The following is a 17,970-nucleotide window of genomic DNA, read 5'->3' as shown; positions in this document are numbered from 1 at the left end:
GACTGGTGATTTCAAGGTTCCTTTCCTAGATGGACCAGCTTTGGTGTGGGTTTCTTTTTCTTTTCTTTTCTTTTCTTTTCTTTTCTTTTCTTTTCTTTTCTTCTCTTCTCTTTTCTTTCTTTCTTTCTTTTTCCTCCCTTCTTTCTTTCTTTCTCTTTCTTTTCTTTCTTTCTTTCTTTCTTTCTTTCTTTCTTTCTTTCTTTCTTTCTTTCTTTCCCTTCCTTCCTTCCTTCTTTATTTATTTATTTATTTTGAGGGGAGCTCAGTCAGTTGAGTGTCAGACTTCGGCTCAGGTCATGATCTCACCATTCCTGAGTTTGAGCCCCCGTGTCGGGCTCTGTGCTGACAGTTCAGAGCCTGGAGCCTGCTTCAGGTTCTGTGTCTCCCACTCTCTCTGCACCTCCCCTGCTCATGCTGTCTCTCTTTTTCAAAAATAAGTAAACATTAAAAATAATTACGTTTACTTATTATAGAGAGAGGGAGAGACAGAGAGAGACACAGAGGGGGAGAGAGAGAGAGAGAGAGAGAGAGAGAGAGAGAGAATCCCAAGCAGGCTCCACACTGTCAGTACAGAGCCCGATGTGGGACTCAAACTCATGAACTGTGAGATCATGACCTGAGCCGAAATCAACAGCTCGACGTTTAACTTACTGAGCCACCCAGGAGCCCAATGTGAGTTTCTTTCTGCCCCAACACCTTGCATTCCAGCGGCACCTCAGGAACCAGGCACCCCATCTTGTCCCTCTTCCTTGAATTAAACTCTTAGACTTATGAAAACAAAATTGCTTAAGGCAAGAGAGGCCTGAGAACTACAGGGAGGCTGTTGCAAATATACTGCAAACCAGATGTTTCTTTCTCTATGGCAGAGAGGCGCCCGAGTTCATGGGGCATCTGGGGAAGTGTTTTCCTTTAAGGAAGACATCTGTATGGAAATGGTAGCCCAAGTAATGTAATGTGACAGTTGCTATGTCAACTTGCGTATTTTTCCCCTCCCCTTAAATTATTGACCGGCTCGGTCAATGTTGCACAAAAGTCATGTAATGCCTTGGAATGTGTTTATGTGCTATCCTCTGCCAGAACTTTTCAACGTTTTTTTTTTTTTTTTTTTCCTATGTGTATTTTGCTTTTGGGAAGATGGCCTGTCACTTTGGTTTAACTGTACTCTTTTTTTGTGGAATTACATATTTCTTAGATTTGTAACGGGGCAATCAATGGCAGCTTAGACTCCGGGGGAGCAATCAAGTTAAGGCAGAGGGTGGGCAGTAGGGGGACTTGAAGCCCCTTCAGTTGTGATCAAAGAAGTATAGACCATGGGCCAGGACATGAACAGCTTGCAGTTAGTGTGGGGGAGGTAAGGGGTGTGTGTGTGTGTTGTGTGTATGTGTGTGTGTGTGTGTGTGCATGTGTAAACCCTTTCCTCTTTCGTTCCTATGATGTTACGGGGGCAGGAACCTTCTCTGTGTCTCTGCTGTGTATCTAGCTGCCTGCTGGCTGCCTTGACCTTGTTAGCTTTAACAAGCATTTCAAAACTAAAGCCTTTATGTCTCTTCTTGTCCTCACTTCTTCCTGGGGAAGGCACCTGCATCTTCCACTCAGGCGTGAGAGCTAGCTGCCAACCTCTGCCCCACCCTGTCTCTTCGGCCTTAGCCCAGTCTGATTCCTCAGGTGGTGTTTTCTGTCCTCTGGGAATCTCCCTCCCCACCAGCCTGACCGCTGTGGTCAGCCCCTGTTCACTTTTTGTCTGGATCAACAGTTGTTCTCCCTGCCTCCAGCCTCACCTAAAACCATTCTCTACACTCCATCAGGGAGATCCTTCTCCAACAACCTTTTTTTTTTTAAACAACAACAACAACAACAACAACAACACTTTTTAAAAAATGTGTATTTATTTGAGAGAGAAAGAGAGACAGACAGACAGACAGTGTGAGTGGGGGAGGAGCAGAGAGAGAGGGAGACACAGAATCCAAAGCAGGCTCCAGGCTCTGAGCTGTCAGCTCAGAGCCCAACACAGGGCTCGAACTCATGAACCATGAGATCATGACCTGAGCCAAACAAAGTCAGACGCTTAACCGACTGAGCCACCCAGGCGCCCCAAACTTTTCTTTTTTTTAACTTCAAAATGGCTAATTCCTCCTACCTGGGCATAATCCAACTGTTCTCTTTTTTGTTTTTCATTACAAAAATTAAAAAAAAAAATTATTTTATTTTTGAGAGAGGGAGAGAAACAGAGTACAAGCAGGGGAGGGGCATAGAGAGTGGGAGACACAGAATCTGAAGCAGGCTCCAGGCTCTGAGCTGTCAACACAGAGCCTGACTCAGGGCTTGAACCCTCAAGCTGTGAGATCATGACCTGAGCTGAAGTTGGATGCTTAACTGACTGAGCCACCCAGGCGCCCCTCCCCATTTTTTTAAGTTCATTTATTTTGAGAGAGAGATCACACCAACCTGGGGGAGAGGCAGAAAGAAAGGGGGAGAGAGGATCCCAAGCAGGCTCCACACTGACAGCGCAGAGCCCAGTGTGGGGCTCGACTTCACGAATCATGAGATCGTGACCTGAGCCGAAACGAAGAGTTAGATGCTCAACCAACTGAGCTACCCAGGCACCCCCTCCCCCCCACCCCAACTGTTCTCTTTCTAAAACACTACTCTGTTTATGTCTCTCATTGGTCAGACTATTCTAGAAACTTCTGAAGCTAATACCTCAGCCTGGTCCTCACAGCCTCCAGCTCTGAAGCCCAGTCTGGCTCAGGACTTTCATTGGCATTCTGCCCCAGCCCCCCCCACCCTTCCCCCCTGCCGAAAGACTGCTGTTCTGAATATTCGTGTGCCCCGTAAATTCATATGTTGAAATCCAAACCCAGTGGGATGGCATTAGGAAGTAGGGTTTGGGGGAGGTGCTCCACCCTCATGAATGGGAATCAGTGCCCCTACTAAAGAGACCCCAGAGGGCTGCCTTGTCCCTTCTGCCCTGTAAGGACACTGCGAGAAGTTAGCAGTTTGGAATGTGGAAGGGGGCTCTCACCAGAGCCTGCTTATGCTGGCAGCCCGCTCTCAGCCTCCCAGAACTACGAGAAACACGTTTCTGTTGTTCACAAGCCTGTACAAGTCCGTGGTGTTTTGTCATGTCAGCCCAAATGGATGAGCGCACAGCCCCTGGGTGGGTGCGTGATGGCCGCTCATGCCCGAGAGTGCTGGTCATGGTGTGTGTGGTCACGGCCTGGTCACCTGTCCTGCCCCTGCTGATGCCAAGTGCAGTGCCTGGCCCTTGTCCTTGTTTGCTGAATAAGTGGCAGGCCCCTTCCCCCACCCGAAGTGCAAAATGAAATCCTAAAGCATCCGCCCTAGTAAGGTCTTTCCATGCTGATCTCTCCTTTCTTGTCAGTGTCTTTTTCTTGTCTGTTCCCCATCTTTCATCCCTGTCTTTCTTTTTGTTTTTAAATTTTTTTTTTAAACATTTATTTATTTTCGAGACAGAGAGAGACAGAGCATGAGCAGGGGAGGGGCAGAGAGAGAGGGAGACACAGAATCGGAAGCAGGCTCCAGGCTCTGAGCCATCAGCCCAGAGCCCGACGCGGGGCTCGAACTCATGGACTGCGAGATCGTGACCTGAGCTGAAGTCAGACGCTTAACCGACTGAGCCACCCAGGCGCCCCATCATCCCTCTCTTTCTGACTCTGTCAGCTTTCGTCGGGGCCTGGCCCTTGGCTCTGTCCTTTTGTCTCTCCTTCACGTGGAGATTGGGGGATCTGGAACCAACAGGACTCGGTTCACACCCAGTCCCAACGCTGCTGTTTATGGGCACCTGGCCTTGACCAGGTTTCTTAACGCCTCTGGGCCTCACCTGAAGAAAAAAAAAAAAAAGGAATCAGCCGTGCAAGCGTTAACTGAGATACTGCCCTTGGCGCTGTGCCAGATGCTTGGTGAGTGCTTGCACCTGTGGTTGTGGTACATGTTTTTGTTTTAAAACTGTAACTGGGTCGTGCCCCTTTTTTTCTCCAAAGCATGGTGGCTGGCAGTGGTCTGCAGAGTACGTAAGCCCTTGAGTCCTCCCTGATTGGCCGCCTCCCTTCTCCCCGCGCTGTCAGCTCTGGCACCCTGCAGTTCCTGTCCTTGCCTGTCATGCTGTGCCCTCTCACATCTCTGAGGCCCCGTCACTTACCTTACCTGGAGTCCCCTTTCCTACCTGGGCTGACGCCTCCTTCAGGCCTGCTGGGGGCGTCTTCCACTGCAGACTCTCCCAGCCCCTCAGTAGGAATGCCTGCCTCTTCCTCTCTGCTGCCCTGTAGCACGCAGCCTCCATCTGACTTCACTGTATTCCGTTTCACGTCCCAGGCAATTGTCTCCTCCTCGGAGTTGTCAGTGTCTTAAGCCAGAGTCTAAATTTAATCCCTTGAGTGGATTTATTATGTGCTTTGCACATAATAGTGACTCAATGTGTGGGTTACATGAGCAACATATGCTTCAGAATCGTGACCTTCGGAGGGTCTGTGTATGATGTGGGTGCATCCTGCTGCCTGCCTGTGTGTTGGGGCAGATGAGGAGGGACGGTGAGCACAACCACAGGTGCTCCTGCCTCCTCCCTGGATATTGCTCATCCATCACAGTGCTCCTTTCACAGTGCTCCTCCTTGCTGAATTAGAAGGTGGCCTCAAAATCCTTCTCAGGAAAGGGGCGCCTGGGGGACTCAGTCAGCTGAGCCTCTGACTTCGGCTCAGGTCATGATCTCGCGGTTCGTGGGGTCAAACCCGGCATTGGGCTCTGTGCTGACAGCTCGGAGCCTGGAGCCTGCTTCGGATTCTGTGTCTCCCTCTCTCTCTGCCCCTCCCCCACTTATGTGTGCGCTCGCGCTCTCCCTCTCTCTCTCTCTCTCTCTCTCTCTCTCTCAAAAATAAATAAATAAATAAAAACATTAAACAAAATCCTTGTGAGGAATGCTCGCCTCTGTCACAGCCCATCCATCCTTTCAAGGACAGGTGACAACCAGAGCTCCCTGACCCGTACTATGGAAAAATCTTGTCAACTTCTCAGCAATGATTGCTTTGCTTATTTATTCATTATAAAAAGCATGTTTAAACAAAAAAGGACTTAGTTCCTTTAAGAGATCTTGGGAGGCAAGATGAAAGGTTTAAAAATTTTGTCAGGGGATGCCTGGGTGGCTCAGTCAGTTAAGCGTCTGACTTCGGCTCAGGTCATGATCTCACGGTTGGTGAGTTAGAGCCCCGCGTCGGGCTCTGTGCTGACAGCTCTAAGCCTGGAGCCTGCTTCAGATTCTGTGTCTTCTCCCTCTCTCTCTGACCCTAGCCTGCTCATGCTCTGTGTCTCTCTCTCTCACGAATAAATAAACACTTAAAAAAATTTAAAAATTTTGTCAGGAGGCACTGAGTGGGTTCAAATGTGTGTCTTCATCGAGCCTGAGGTGCTCCTTCAACAGCCTTGGAAGGAGAAAGTGAGGAAGACGGTGGTCAGCTTAACACTCCCTGACAGAGAAAGGAACAGCCACGAGAAAATGTATTGGGTACAAAACTGTATCCACTGGAGGGAGCAGACAGGATAGTAGAGGTCAAGCTGGAGAAAGAAAGATAGACATTTCCTTGCAAACCAGAGCAGGAAGTTTGGAATGGGAGTTTCCAGGAAGACACGGGAGTGTTATGAAGCAGTTTCCATTGTCTCATTGACAAAAGCCAACAAGTGACCAAAGGGCTTTTCAAGCTTATTTGATATCCCAGAGAACCACTTGAAGCAAGTGGAGGAAGTTTCTGGAAACCACTGACAAGCTTCAAACACCTGAGGAAAAGCAGTTTGGTGAGGTGGACTCATTCACGTAACCTGCGAATGACCAGGTGAGAGGATGTTGTGGTCTCCATTTGACAGGTGGGGGCTCAAGGCTGGGTGAAGGTCATATAACTAGGAATTGGAGAAGCCAGAATTTGAACCCCATCTGGTTCTGAAGTCTGTAGTCTTTTCCCTACACAGGTGCACAGGGCCATATCTAAATGTTTATGTCATCTTGTTCTCCACTGGCACAGAAGTCTGTTAGAGACTGGTGAGTGAATAAAGTCTATGTTTTGTTGAGATGGCATTTATTAAGAGTGAGGAGTCTGTATCTAGCTTCATTTTTGTGTGTGTGGATGCCTAATTGTACCAGCACCATTTGTTGAAAAGACTGTCTTTGTTCCATTGTATTGCCTTTGTTCCTTTGTCAAAGATCAGTGGACTATATTATTGGGGGACTGTTTCTGGGTTCTCCATTGTGTTCCACTGATCTTTCTTTCACCTTTCATTCATCTTTCTTTCATTGTCTCTTCTTTCACCAAAATCACACTGTCTTGATTACAGCTTTATAGTAAGCTTTATATATTTATATATACGGATGCTATAAAGCTTTTTAAGAAAATTTTTTTTAACGTTTATTTATTTATTTTCGAGACAGAGAGAGACAGATCATGAACAGGGGAGGGTCAGAGAGAGAGGGCGACGCGGGGCTCGAACTCACGGACCGCGAGATCATGACCTGAGCCGAAGTCGGCCGCCCAACGACTGAGCCACCCAGGCGCCCCGATACTAAAAAGCTTTAAGTAGCTTTGTAGTAAGTCCTGAAGTTAGTTAGTGTCATTCCTCCAAATTTGTTCTCCTTTAATCTCGTTTTGGCTATTCTGGGTCTTTTGCCTCTCCCTCTAAATTTGGGAATCAGTGTTGCTATTCACAAAATAACTTGTTGGGATTTTGATTGGGATTGCATTGAACCAAAAGATCGTATTGGGAAGAACTGACATCTGTACAATATTGAGTCGTTGTCTTTTTTTTTTTTTATTGAAGAAATTTTTTTAGTGTTTATTTTTGAGAGAGAGAGACAGAGCGTGAATGGGGGAGGAGCAGAGAAAGAGAGGGAGACACAGACTTGGAAACAGGCTCCAGGCTCTGAGCTGCCAGTACAGAGCCCGATTCGGGGATCAAACTTGGGAATGGCCAGATCATGACTTAGGCAGAAGTCGGATGCTTAACCAACTGAGCCACCTAGATGCTCCCCCTTCCCCCGCCTTTTTAATGTTTATTAACATCTGAAGTAGGCTCTGAGCTGATAGAGAGACCCATGCAGGGCTCGAACTCATGAACCGCGAGATCATGACCTGAGCTGAAGTTGGCACTTAACCGACTGAACCACCCAGGCACCGAACAATACTGAGTTGTCTTATCCATGAACGTAGAATGTCTCATTATTAGTTCTTTGATTCTGTTTGTCAGAGTTTTATAATTTTCCTCATAGATCTTGTGCATATTTTGTTAGCCTTATACCTAAGTATTTCATTTTGGGGGGTGCTGATGTCAATGGCATTGTGTTTTGAATTTCAAATTCCACTTGTTCATTGCTGGTATATAGGAAAGCGATTGGCTTTTGTATATTAGCTTTCTATCCTGGAACCTTGTTGTAACCAACGTTTACAGCCCTGTCTTTCTATCGGTTAGGCCTCGTTGCAGCTATCCCTACTACTTGAGGTGCCCTGAGTATGGCCTTGGACTTGTAGGGCGCTGTGCCTCTGCTCACAGGTTATGCTGCCTGTAGTGCCCTTGCCTGTTGTCTCTGCCTGTTGAAACCTTACCCACGGATCCAGAACCCAAGCTGTCTGAATTCCCTGGGGATGCTTTTCCAACACCCCTCTGCAGAATTGCCTTTCTCCTCTGGGTCCTGGTGATGCGTTGGCTCCCGTCTGGACTCTGGCACCTTTCGTGCCCTGGCCTGTATTGGAGCAGCTTGTTTAGCACTCCTTCCTCCGCAGGCTGCCACCTCCCAAGGGCAAGAATGGGGATTTACGTATCGGCTTCGGAGGGCCTAGGACAGACAGCACTGTTCATGCATTCAGGAACTCGGCCGTGGGTAGTCGAATGCAGTTTGACCATGCTGAGTTGCCATGAAGCCGGGCCACTGGGAGGTAGTAGCCTTAGGGACCTCACTGTCTTAACTTGTTTGGGAAACCTTGGAGTGTTCACAGAATAGCATCCATTACTGACATTTCTTTGTGGTGCACATCGCCTGTCGCTCGGGGGGGCAGGGAAATTAAATCCATGCAGTGAGGCTGGCCTTTAACTAGTAACGTCCTCTTGACTGTTGTCACCACTGCACAGCCTTCTGCGATGTCCAGTCTCTGCTCAGGCCCTCGATGGGAGAGAGCCCGAGGGATGCTGATCACATTTTCTTTTAAAACCACGGGTGTGTGGCTTCCACTTTCTAACTCTTGGAACTTGCTGGCTTCAGGGTCTCAGAAGTGATGCCCTGAGGCTGGCTCTGCAGTGCCTGTCAGTCCCCAGGATCCGTCCTTTGTCCTTGCTGAGCTGGCTGTAGTCTCTCTCCCTGCGCCCTGACACCACTCTGTCCTCCTGCTTCCTCTTGACTAGATATACTTTTCTGATCAAAAGCTGCTGGTTTCCAGAAGGCCGATTCTGTTTTTAAAAAGAGTTGATTTGGAGGACAATTTATTTTAGGTCTGTTGAATTTGATTGGACTTCACCTTCATTGTTATGTATCCTTAGCAGCTTAAGATTAGTTTTGGGAAAAAAACAAAACAAAACAAAACAAAACCAAAACCCCCGAACAACAACCAGTTCAATCTATTTTGTGACAACCTGTGTGACTAATTAATGCTCTGCGGCACACCGTGAAATTTGCAAGGCACCACACAAACGCCAAATCATCACACATTCCCTGTTTGAAACTGTCTTAGCAAATTGAACATCTGTATTACGGTAATACATCTGTAATACTGTAATACGGTAAAACATCTGTATTACGGTAATTAGTAAATGGAACATCCTTTATTGATTCACCTTGTTAAGCAGGAAAATAATCCTTATGGCTTTATAAACCTCCTGTAAGTTCTAGTAGGTGCCATTTTGAACATGACTTTAATTGAATAAATGAAGGCGGGTGTCAGGCATTTAATTGGCCCTTCTCTCGCAGCTGGCTCAATCAGTTTTGGAACGATTGTTGATGATGTAACTCAACAATGATATGACACTGACATAGTGGATTAGATGCTCTTGGTCTTTGGGGAGGAGGGGCTGGTTGGGCAGAGTTCATGCTTAATAACTGACTAACGTCACTGTAGCTTGGTCTTCATAGAGTTTTCTACTTAAGTTCTTCAAAGAGCAGAGAGCGATAGGGAAGAAGGCGGCAGCAGCTTAACCTGATTGGCCCACAAAATTGATTTCAAAATCATGAACCTTATATGAATGTTCGAGTGACTTTTGTTTTCTATTCCATGTCATTTTCCTCCACATCTTCAGCTAAAAAGATCTGACTGGGAAGGCGCATCGTTTTACTGTGTGGCTTCTGGACCCCTCAGGGTTGAGAAACTGGCATAAAAATGGCAATTTGGGGTGCCTGGGTGGCTCAGTCAGTTAAGTGTCTGGCTCTTGATTTCAGCTCAGGTCATGAACTTGCAGTTTGTGAGATCAAACCCCGTGTCAGCCTCTGTGCTGATGGCATGGTGCCTGCTTGGTATTCTCTCTCTCTCTCTCTCTCTCTCTCTCTCTCTCTCTCTCTGCCCCTTCTCTGCTCATGCTCTCCCTCTCCCTCTCTCAAAATAAATAAATAAACAAGAAAAAAAGTTTTTTAAAAATGGCAATTTAATAAAAAGGGGGTATAAAAAAGATATCAGAGGGGAAATTGTGTGGTACATCCAGACAGTGGAATATTATGTAGTGCTAAAAAGATTTTTGAGATCTCTAGCCATGAGAAGACAAGAAAGGAACCTTAAAGGCATATTACTATGTGAAAGGAGCCAGTCTGAAAAGGGTTGCATACTGTAGGATTCTAACTATATTACATTCTGGAAAAGGCAAAAGTATAGAGGCAGTAAAAAAAAAAAAAAAAAAAAAAAAAATCAGTGCCAGGGGTGGAGCAGGGGTAGGAGGAAGGGGTCAATCGATGAAGACCAGAGAATTTTTAGGGCAGTGAAAATACTCTGCAGGATACCGTAATGAGAGATGCATGTCATTACACATTTGTCCAACACACAGACTGTATAACAACAGTGAACCCTAATGTAAACTATAGATGTTGGGGGACTATGATGTGCCAGTGTAGTTCCATCAGTTGTGACAAATGTTCCCGCAGTGGTACAGATAGTGACGGTGGGGGACACTGTGCGGATGTGCGGGCATGGGGTGCCTGGGAAGTCTGTGCATCTTCCTCTCAGTTTTGCTATGAACCCAATAAAACTGCTGTAAAGAATGCTCTTAATTAAAAAATAAAAAACCACAGGGGCGCGTGGATGGCTCAGTCGGTTAAGTGATGGACTCTTGATCTCAGCTCATGTCATGATCTCGTGGTTCATGGTATTGAGCCCCGAGTCAGGCTCTGTGCTTTCAGAGATTCTCTCTCTCTCTCTCTCTCTCTCTGTCTGTCTGTCTGTCTCTCCCTCCCTCCCCCTCTGTGCTGTCTCTCTTGCATGCACTCTCTCAAAATAAATTTAAAAAATTAAAAAAATAATAAATAAAAAATAAAACAACAACAACCAGAAAACAATCAAAGTAACTTTGGTGTTTAAATGGAATCCTTAAGCAAGGAAAGGAGGGTTGCCCAGCAGGGGGGCAAGAGGCAGAGGCCATGACTGGATTTGCCTTTGGACTGACCACTCAGTAGGGATGGATCAGCGGGGGACACTGAGGCAGGGGGTCAGGTGAGGTACTGTCATGGTCTTCTGTGCATGGTGGCCTGGACCCTGCTGGCATCTGGGGCTGGCTAGGAGGGCATGGGGCCCATCACGAGGTGGCAGCAGCATGGAGCGGGGGAGGAGGGAGACGTCTATTAGCTGTCACTTGGCCCTGTGCTGGGTGTTTCCGTCCGATCCTCATCAGAACTTGTCAGCCACCTCAGGTGATCAGTTTGGGCAACTCTGATGATTTTGGGGCTCAGTGAGGTTGAGGTGTTCCAAGGTCACCCTTAGAGTAAGTAGCAGGGCCCATGTCCGAACATGGAGTGGGCAGAATCCACAAGCTTCAGGGGCTGTGCAGCCTGGGGTGGGGTGGGGCAGGAGTGGTTGGAGGAGAGATGTCTCTTCCTTCTGCAGATCCAGCCCCAGAGCCTCCTTATTCACAGGCACCCCCGCCACCCCATATTCTAACAGCTGACTCATTTCTGACCTCTGCGAGAGAGCACTGTCCTTGGAGTTCAGTGGCCCAAGGGTGGACCCACCTCAGCCTCCCCCCCCCCCCCCCACCCCCGCAGCTCGCTGCCTTCAGGTTACTTTACCTCTCAGAGCACTGGTGTCCTCAGAAAAATGCAGGTGACAGATTCACTGTGAGAAGGGGAAAAAAAAAATCATGGAAAAAAAGCCGGGGCCAAGCCTGGTGCTGAGGGCAACGAGAAGATGGTGTGTTTGATGGCCTTCCATAATGTTGGATTTGACTAAGTGGGGAGTTCTGAGTTGCAGCCCATAATTGGACCTTGAAGGAAAAAAAAATGTAATTCTTGGCCATCGAATTTGTGAGCAGCGTGGTGTGTAGTGTTTTGCCCAGTAGCATGGGGACACATATATCTCGTTTTGGAGCCGGCAACGGGCCATCTGTGAAGATCTCTGTGGAGTCCCCTTCAGGTGAGAGGGGTCACTCTGTCCTGCTCAGTGCTGTCAGAGAACACAGTTCTAGAGCTATCGCCCGCGTTACCCGCACATCCTCCTCCTTTGCGCCTCTCTGGAGGTCGCGTGATGTTGAAACCGCCTCTCCGGTGGCCTCGTGGTCGTGTGCACATCATCATTTTCTCTTGGCTTTCTCTTTAGTTGTGGCTGTTTACATACAGGAGGCCTGGTGGGCCACCGAAGATGTGCTGCGAACCTCTGATCCTGCCCGAGAAGGTCTGATGAAGGTGAGGGCGTGTAAATTTCCATGGATATTGCAAAACAGGTTTCAAGGCACTGTGCTTATTATCGTGTTAATAATCGAAAGCAGTCTCCCTTTGTAGATTAGTCTCCTAGGGCGGAAACAACTGGAATGTATGGTCTCAGTCCCCTGAGGCTACAAGCCTGAGGGCCACGGGAGAGAATCTGTTCCACACCTCTGTCCTAGCTGTTGGTGGCCTCAAGTGTTCCTGGACTTACGGTCATCTTCCCTTGGTGTGGGTCTGTATCTGTCCAGGTCCCCCCTTTCTATGTGGACACCAACCATATTGGATCGGGGCCCACCCTAATGACCTTGTCTTTTTTTTTTCTTAACATTTTTTTTTTAATGTTTATTCATTTATTTTTTTGAGAGGGAGAGACAAAGAGTGAGCAGGGAAGGGGCAGAGAGGAGACACAGAATCCAAAGCAGGCTCCAGGCTCTGAGCTGTCAGCACAAAGCCCGATGTGGGGCTTGAACCCACGAACCACGAGATCATGACAGCCGAAGTCGGATGCTTAACCGACTGGGCCTCCCAGGCGCCCTCCCCCCACCCCATGACCTCATCATCTTAACTTGATCATCTGGAGACCCTATTTCCAAATAAGGCACATTCGCAAGTTAGGACTGCAACATCTTTTCAATCTAGAATACCCTGCGGGTAGGAAAAAAGAGTAATAAATGGTCGTGTGCAACAGACATCTGGCTATTGGCAAATCTCTCTTACCTTCCTGAGTGGCCCCTCGTGTCTTAGTTTTAAAACTTTAATCTAAACGATCTCTCTAGTGTGTAGGAGAGTTCTGCGTATTGCATCCAAGTGCTGTCTGTTGGTGCTTACCATGAGTCAGACATTGTGTTAGGTACTCACCTGTGTGTTACCTCAGACTCTGTGGGGATTATCTACTTTTAGAATCTTAAAGGTTTTGGTTTTGCAGATGAACACATTGAGGCTGAGCCACACAGCTAGTAAGTGATTTAACCGGACATAAACTCTAGTCTCTTTGAGATCGGGCATGGAGGTCTTTGACGGGCTGTGGTTTTTTAGAGCAGTTGTAAAGCCAAAACCTAGGATGGCAGGGGTAAGGGCAGGTGCCCCAGCAGCTCCTGTGGCAATCTCTCCACTGAAGTTTGGCTCGGGCAGAAGCTGAGGAAAAAGATAGTAACTAGTGAAGAATTTAGACTTTTATGTCACGTCTGCCTGTTTTCATTTGATTGGCACAGTTGTCTTCATTCCGTAGGTGCTTCTTGGCAGTCTTGAAATGGTGGATGTGTCCACAGACCACGTGATCTCCCTCATTGGGTCCTGTAAATGCTAAATGAATTATCAGTATTCTTTTCAGGTTTGGTTTAGAAAATGAGCGGATAAATGTGTACTCTAAATTGCACCCTTTCAAAGTATATAATTGAGTGATTTTCAGTATTTGCACAGAGTTGGACATCAGTCACCATTACTTGATTCCAGAATGTTTTCATCACCCCAAAAGGAAACCCCTTACCCATCAGCAGTCACCCCTCATTTCTCTCTTTACCCAGCCCCTGGCAATGAATCTGCTTTTTGTCTCTACAGATTTGTCCATTCTGGACATTTCACATCCATGGAATCATACACTAGGTAGTCAGTCTTTTGTGTCCGGCTGCTCTCACGGAGCATGAAGTCTTCTAGGTTATTCCACACGGTAGCACGTGTCAGACCTCATTCCTTTTTGTGGCTCAGTATTATCCCACTGCATGGATAGACCACGTTTGGTCATCCATTTATCTGTTGGTAGACATTTGAGTTGTTTCAGTTTTTTTGGCCATTTTGAATAATGCCACTATGAACATCTGGGTGCAAGTTTTTGCGAGGACATATATTTTCAGTCATCTTGGGTATGGACCTAGGAGTGGAACTGCTGGTAAGCGGGACCACCTTACATTCCCACTGGCAACGTCTGAGGGTGTCCATCTTCCCATGTGTCCCTGATACTTGTTACTGTCTTTTTTTTTTTTTTAATGTTATCTATCCTACCCAGTGTGAAGTGGTATCTCATTGTAGTCTCGATCTGTATGTCTCTGGCTAACGACGTTAAACATTTTTTCATGTACTTGTTGGCCATTCGTATATCCTCTCTGGGAAAATGTCTATGGAAATCCTTGGCCCCCTTTTTATTTAAAAAAAAATTTTTTTTAATGTTTATTTGTTTTTGAGAGACAGAGACATGGCATGAGTGGGGGAGGGGCAGAGAGAGAGAGAGAGGGAGACACAGAATCCGAAGCAGGCTCCGGGCTCCAAGCTGTCAGCACAGAGCCCAACGCGGGGCTCGAACCCACGAGCTGTGAGATCATGACCTGAGCCGAAGTCGGACACTCAGCCGACTGAGCCACCCAGGTGCCCCTCCTTGGCCCTCTTTTTAATTGGTTGGTTGGCTTTTTTACTGTTGAGTTGTAAACACTTTTTCATATATTCTGGGCACAAGTCCTTATTGCATACATTGCAGATACAATTTGCAAATACTGTTTCCCAGCCTGTGAGTTGCCTTTTTCATGCCTGCCCCCCTCCCCAGCTTTATTGAGGTACATCTGACATAAACGTTGTGTAAGTTTGAGGTGTACAACGTGTTGATCTGATACGCTTACATATTGCAACATGATTCTCACCATGGCGTTAGCTAACGCCTGCATTCCATTACATAACTGCCATTTTTTGGTGATGAGAACATTTACGATCTATTCTCTTAGCAACTTTAATATAATACAGTATTACTAGCTATACATGTTATCATGCTGTATACTAGATTCCCAGAACTTATTCATCGTACAATTGGAAGTTTGTACCTTTTGACCAACATCATCTCTTTTCTCCCACCTCTAGCCCCTGGTCACCGCCATTGTATTCTCTGTTCCTAGGAGTTCGGCTTTTTCGGATTCCACACGCACGTGAGATCATGCAATATTTGTCTTTGTCAGACTTATATCACTTAGCATAATGCCCTCTGGTTACACCCAAATTGTACACAGCAGGATTTTTCAGGTTTGGTTTTAACTGACTGAAAAGATAGTGTTTTGAAAAGGGTCCCACCGTCCCCCCCCCAAAACTGGCAAATGGCTTGAGATTCAGCAAATGTGTGTGGGGGACCCAGTGGGGTGGCCTGGTGTACCCGTTTGTGTTTCTATGCTGGTCCCTTTCCACAGGTGGGCCAATGGTATTTAGTGGCTGGGTGTTCTGAATGCCAGGAGGAGTCTGATTTGCTCTTTAAATCATTTTTTTTTTTTTCGAGAACAAGAGTGGTCACTTCTTCCATGTGTCAATTCTTCTGTGTTTAGATGAAGAAAACCCCAAATTTTCTGAAAATGTGGCCTATGTTGTGAACAGAAAGAAGCTTGGATGTTACTTGCACTTAATGAACCATGTTGTAAAGATCTAGCTGTCCCCAACTGTCTGTGGATAGTTTCCCTTTCCATTTGTAGAACTTCAGGTCTTGACATTTATTTATTTTTTTCTTTTAATCACATTTTGTTTCTTAGCCAGCTCTTCTTTGTAAATTACCAAAAAGAAAAAAAAAGGTTAATGTTCTTTCTGTTAACATAATTAGTGCTCCTAATTGAGGGATTAGAATTGGATCTCAGTTTTGTATTTTCAGAAACGTTTCTAAGTCAGAATCACATGTCACCCATTTTTTCCCCCCTGTAATGAAATTGGACGAATTAAGTGCCTTTTCTTTTTCTCCTTTTTCTCCTGCCAGTTTTTGATTGGATATTTCCCTTCTGCCAGATGCAATCTGCTTTTCTCTTCTGGCTTTCCTCTGAACTTTTTGGCTTTGTAAGTTGAAAAATATAACCTCCCACATCACCCCACTCAGGTTTTGCGTGACCAGCTAGTTATTCTTAAAGTCTGAACTTGATTTGGCCTGCTACTGTCTGAGATACAAAGTTGGGGTGGCTTCTCAGAGTTCAGCTGGTGTGGTTTTCACAAAGCTTTTTCTCATTTAAGATTTGGCTCCAGATGAGGGTGAACTATTTTGCATTCTGGACCAATTAATAAGTTTATTGGCACTGAACACTTTGTGCCATTTGCTAGGGTGCTGCAAGCTGCCTTGTTTTTATTATCAGAACACTTGCAAACAAGTGTTTTTTTCCCCTCCCCTCCCCCCAAAACAAGTGTTTTAAGGACCACTTAGGCAATCTTCTCCCTTGACCACTGGAGGAAACGGAGGCTCAAAGAGGTTGGGTGTTGCTAAAGAGCTCCCCACAAATCTAGGCTGTAAAGTCAGTATCATAGATGACGACGATGATGGTGATGATGGTGATGATGATAAAATTTTAAGGGGTAAAGTATTCAATATAAAACTAAGCATAGATACTTATGTGAAACTTTCCCAAAGTCTTAGTTCTTTTTCTTTTTTTAAATGTTTATTTATTTTGAGAGAGAGAGAGTGCGCACAAGTGGGGGAGGGGTAGAGAGAGAGAGAGGGAAACAGGGAATCCCTCTGCAACTGTCAGCACAGAGCTGGACTCGGGGCTCAAACTCATGAAACCGTGAGATCATGACCTGAGCCGAAATCAAGACTTGGGCGCTTAACTGAGCTGCCTAGGTGCCCCTGCCAAGTCTTAGCTCTAATGCATGAAGATGCAGAAAGGAACCATGAGCTGGGCTATAGCAGGTGCACGGGCCTGGGACTCAGAAGCTCTGGCCTATTTTGAGCCTGCCTGTCTCTGGCAGAGCCCTCATTCAGCTGTCATAAGTCCTCTTTGGAATGAGGCAGGGAAATCAATACATGTAGTCACTTACCCTCTTTGAGTTTCAATTTCCTTACCTATGAATCAGGACCTCCCTGGCGTGTGGTGACAATGGAATGGGAGCTTGTGGGTGGAAGTCACGGCCCAGTTAATGGCATTGCTGATCTCGTGGTGACGCATAGGACGGGGTGACCAATACCCACACACGTAGGCTGTCACATAGCGGTCTTGTCAGAGCGCAGTGCTTTCTGTTCATTAGTCGATTGGGTTCATCCCAAGTGTTTGCTGGTGGTTGCCCGGAGGACTGCAGTTAGGACTCTGACCGTATCCGGGCTCAGTCGCACAGACTGGGATCGATTAGCTATGTCTGCCGTGGGTGTAGGAGTGGGACGCCTCCGTTTATGCCACGTATTTGCCACCTGTGGGCTATACAAATGCAGAAGATTTTAACAGGCAGAGGAGCGCAAAGTCGTTTTGACTTGTTAATGCTAAAACTCTGTGTGGGCCTGACCTTGACCACATACAAATGCCTCACTTGTGACATTGCGATGGGCAAGAAGTGGTTTCATGTTACTGCCTTAGAACAAGATGAGCCACAAGATGAGCCTTGACCCCCAGTAAGTCTCTGAGATTGGGACTCTAGTGTGTGCTCCAGATCTATCACATCACAAGCCATTGAAAATCGTCCGCTTTTGGTGTAGCCATTGATCTTCCGCAATTCTTTATCCTCCTTCTGAGGGTCAGAATTCTGGGGCGGTTGTTAAAAATGGAGGGTGGGATGATTTCCAGACATGTCTAGTCAATCTGCTGAATTGGCTTGCCTGGCCCCTTCCAGAGGTAACTTCCTGTTTTGTTGACCAGCAAAGGATTGTTCTCTCTTTCTATTTACATTCCACATCTGTGGCCCTGGGGACCCAGGAGGCCCCTCTGGCACTGCCCCTCACTCCTGGAGGCCGATGGGTGCGAAAGGTCAGGGTTGTGAAAACCTCTGTGAGAAATTATGATTCACAGTTTGGCTCCTGAGCACGGAAGGAATCCTGTAATGATGGCGCACACACCTGGCCCCGAAGCGGGGGTTGATTCCAAGTGCAAAATTTATCGCGTGTGATTTTCCTCTCTCACTTGCTTGTTCTTTCTTTCTTTTTCTCCCTCCACCCCCCGCCCCCCACCTCAAAGGTTCAGTCATTCGGGGAAAGGATTGTGCTTTTCATTCTCAACGTCGTTATTTTTGGAAGATTGGAGAGAAATTTGGATGATGGGGACATGTTTTTTTTACCTCACCCTGTGAAGGAGCAAGCGAAAATTCTGTGGCGGGATGGAGCAGCTGTTGGGTTTTACACAACCAAAAGGAAAGGTAAGGGACACGTGGGCCTCGGGGTGAGG

At 46.7% G+C, this 17,970-nt stretch overlaps 1 protein-coding gene across 2 annotated transcripts in view; it reads left to right on the top strand.

The window, feature by feature from the left end:
- Positions 1-17,970, top strand: part of LOC123582543 (protein FAM169B-like) — a 91,205-nt gene that overhangs the window by 38,366 nt on the left and 34,869 nt on the right. For both annotated transcript variants that reach the window (XR_006704452.1, XM_045448753.1), the window contains exons 4-5: positions 11,775-11,860; positions 17,764-17,941. Coding sequence is in view for 1 of the 2 variants with exons in the window: in XM_045448753.1 (XP_045304709.1) it covers positions 11,775-11,860; positions 17,764-17,941 (264 nt within the window). In the remaining variant the exon portion in view is untranslated. The remainder of the gene's footprint in view (positions 1-11,774; positions 11,861-17,763; positions 17,942-17,970) is intronic.

This window comes from Leopardus geoffroyi, chromosome B3, assembly GCF_018350155.1.
Source record: "Leopardus geoffroyi isolate Oge1 chromosome B3, O.geoffroyi_Oge1_pat1.0, whole genome shotgun sequence".
Taxonomy (NCBI): domain Eukaryota; kingdom Metazoa; phylum Chordata; class Mammalia; order Carnivora; family Felidae; genus Leopardus; species Leopardus geoffroyi.
This window is presented reverse-complemented; position numbering and strand designations above follow the sequence as displayed.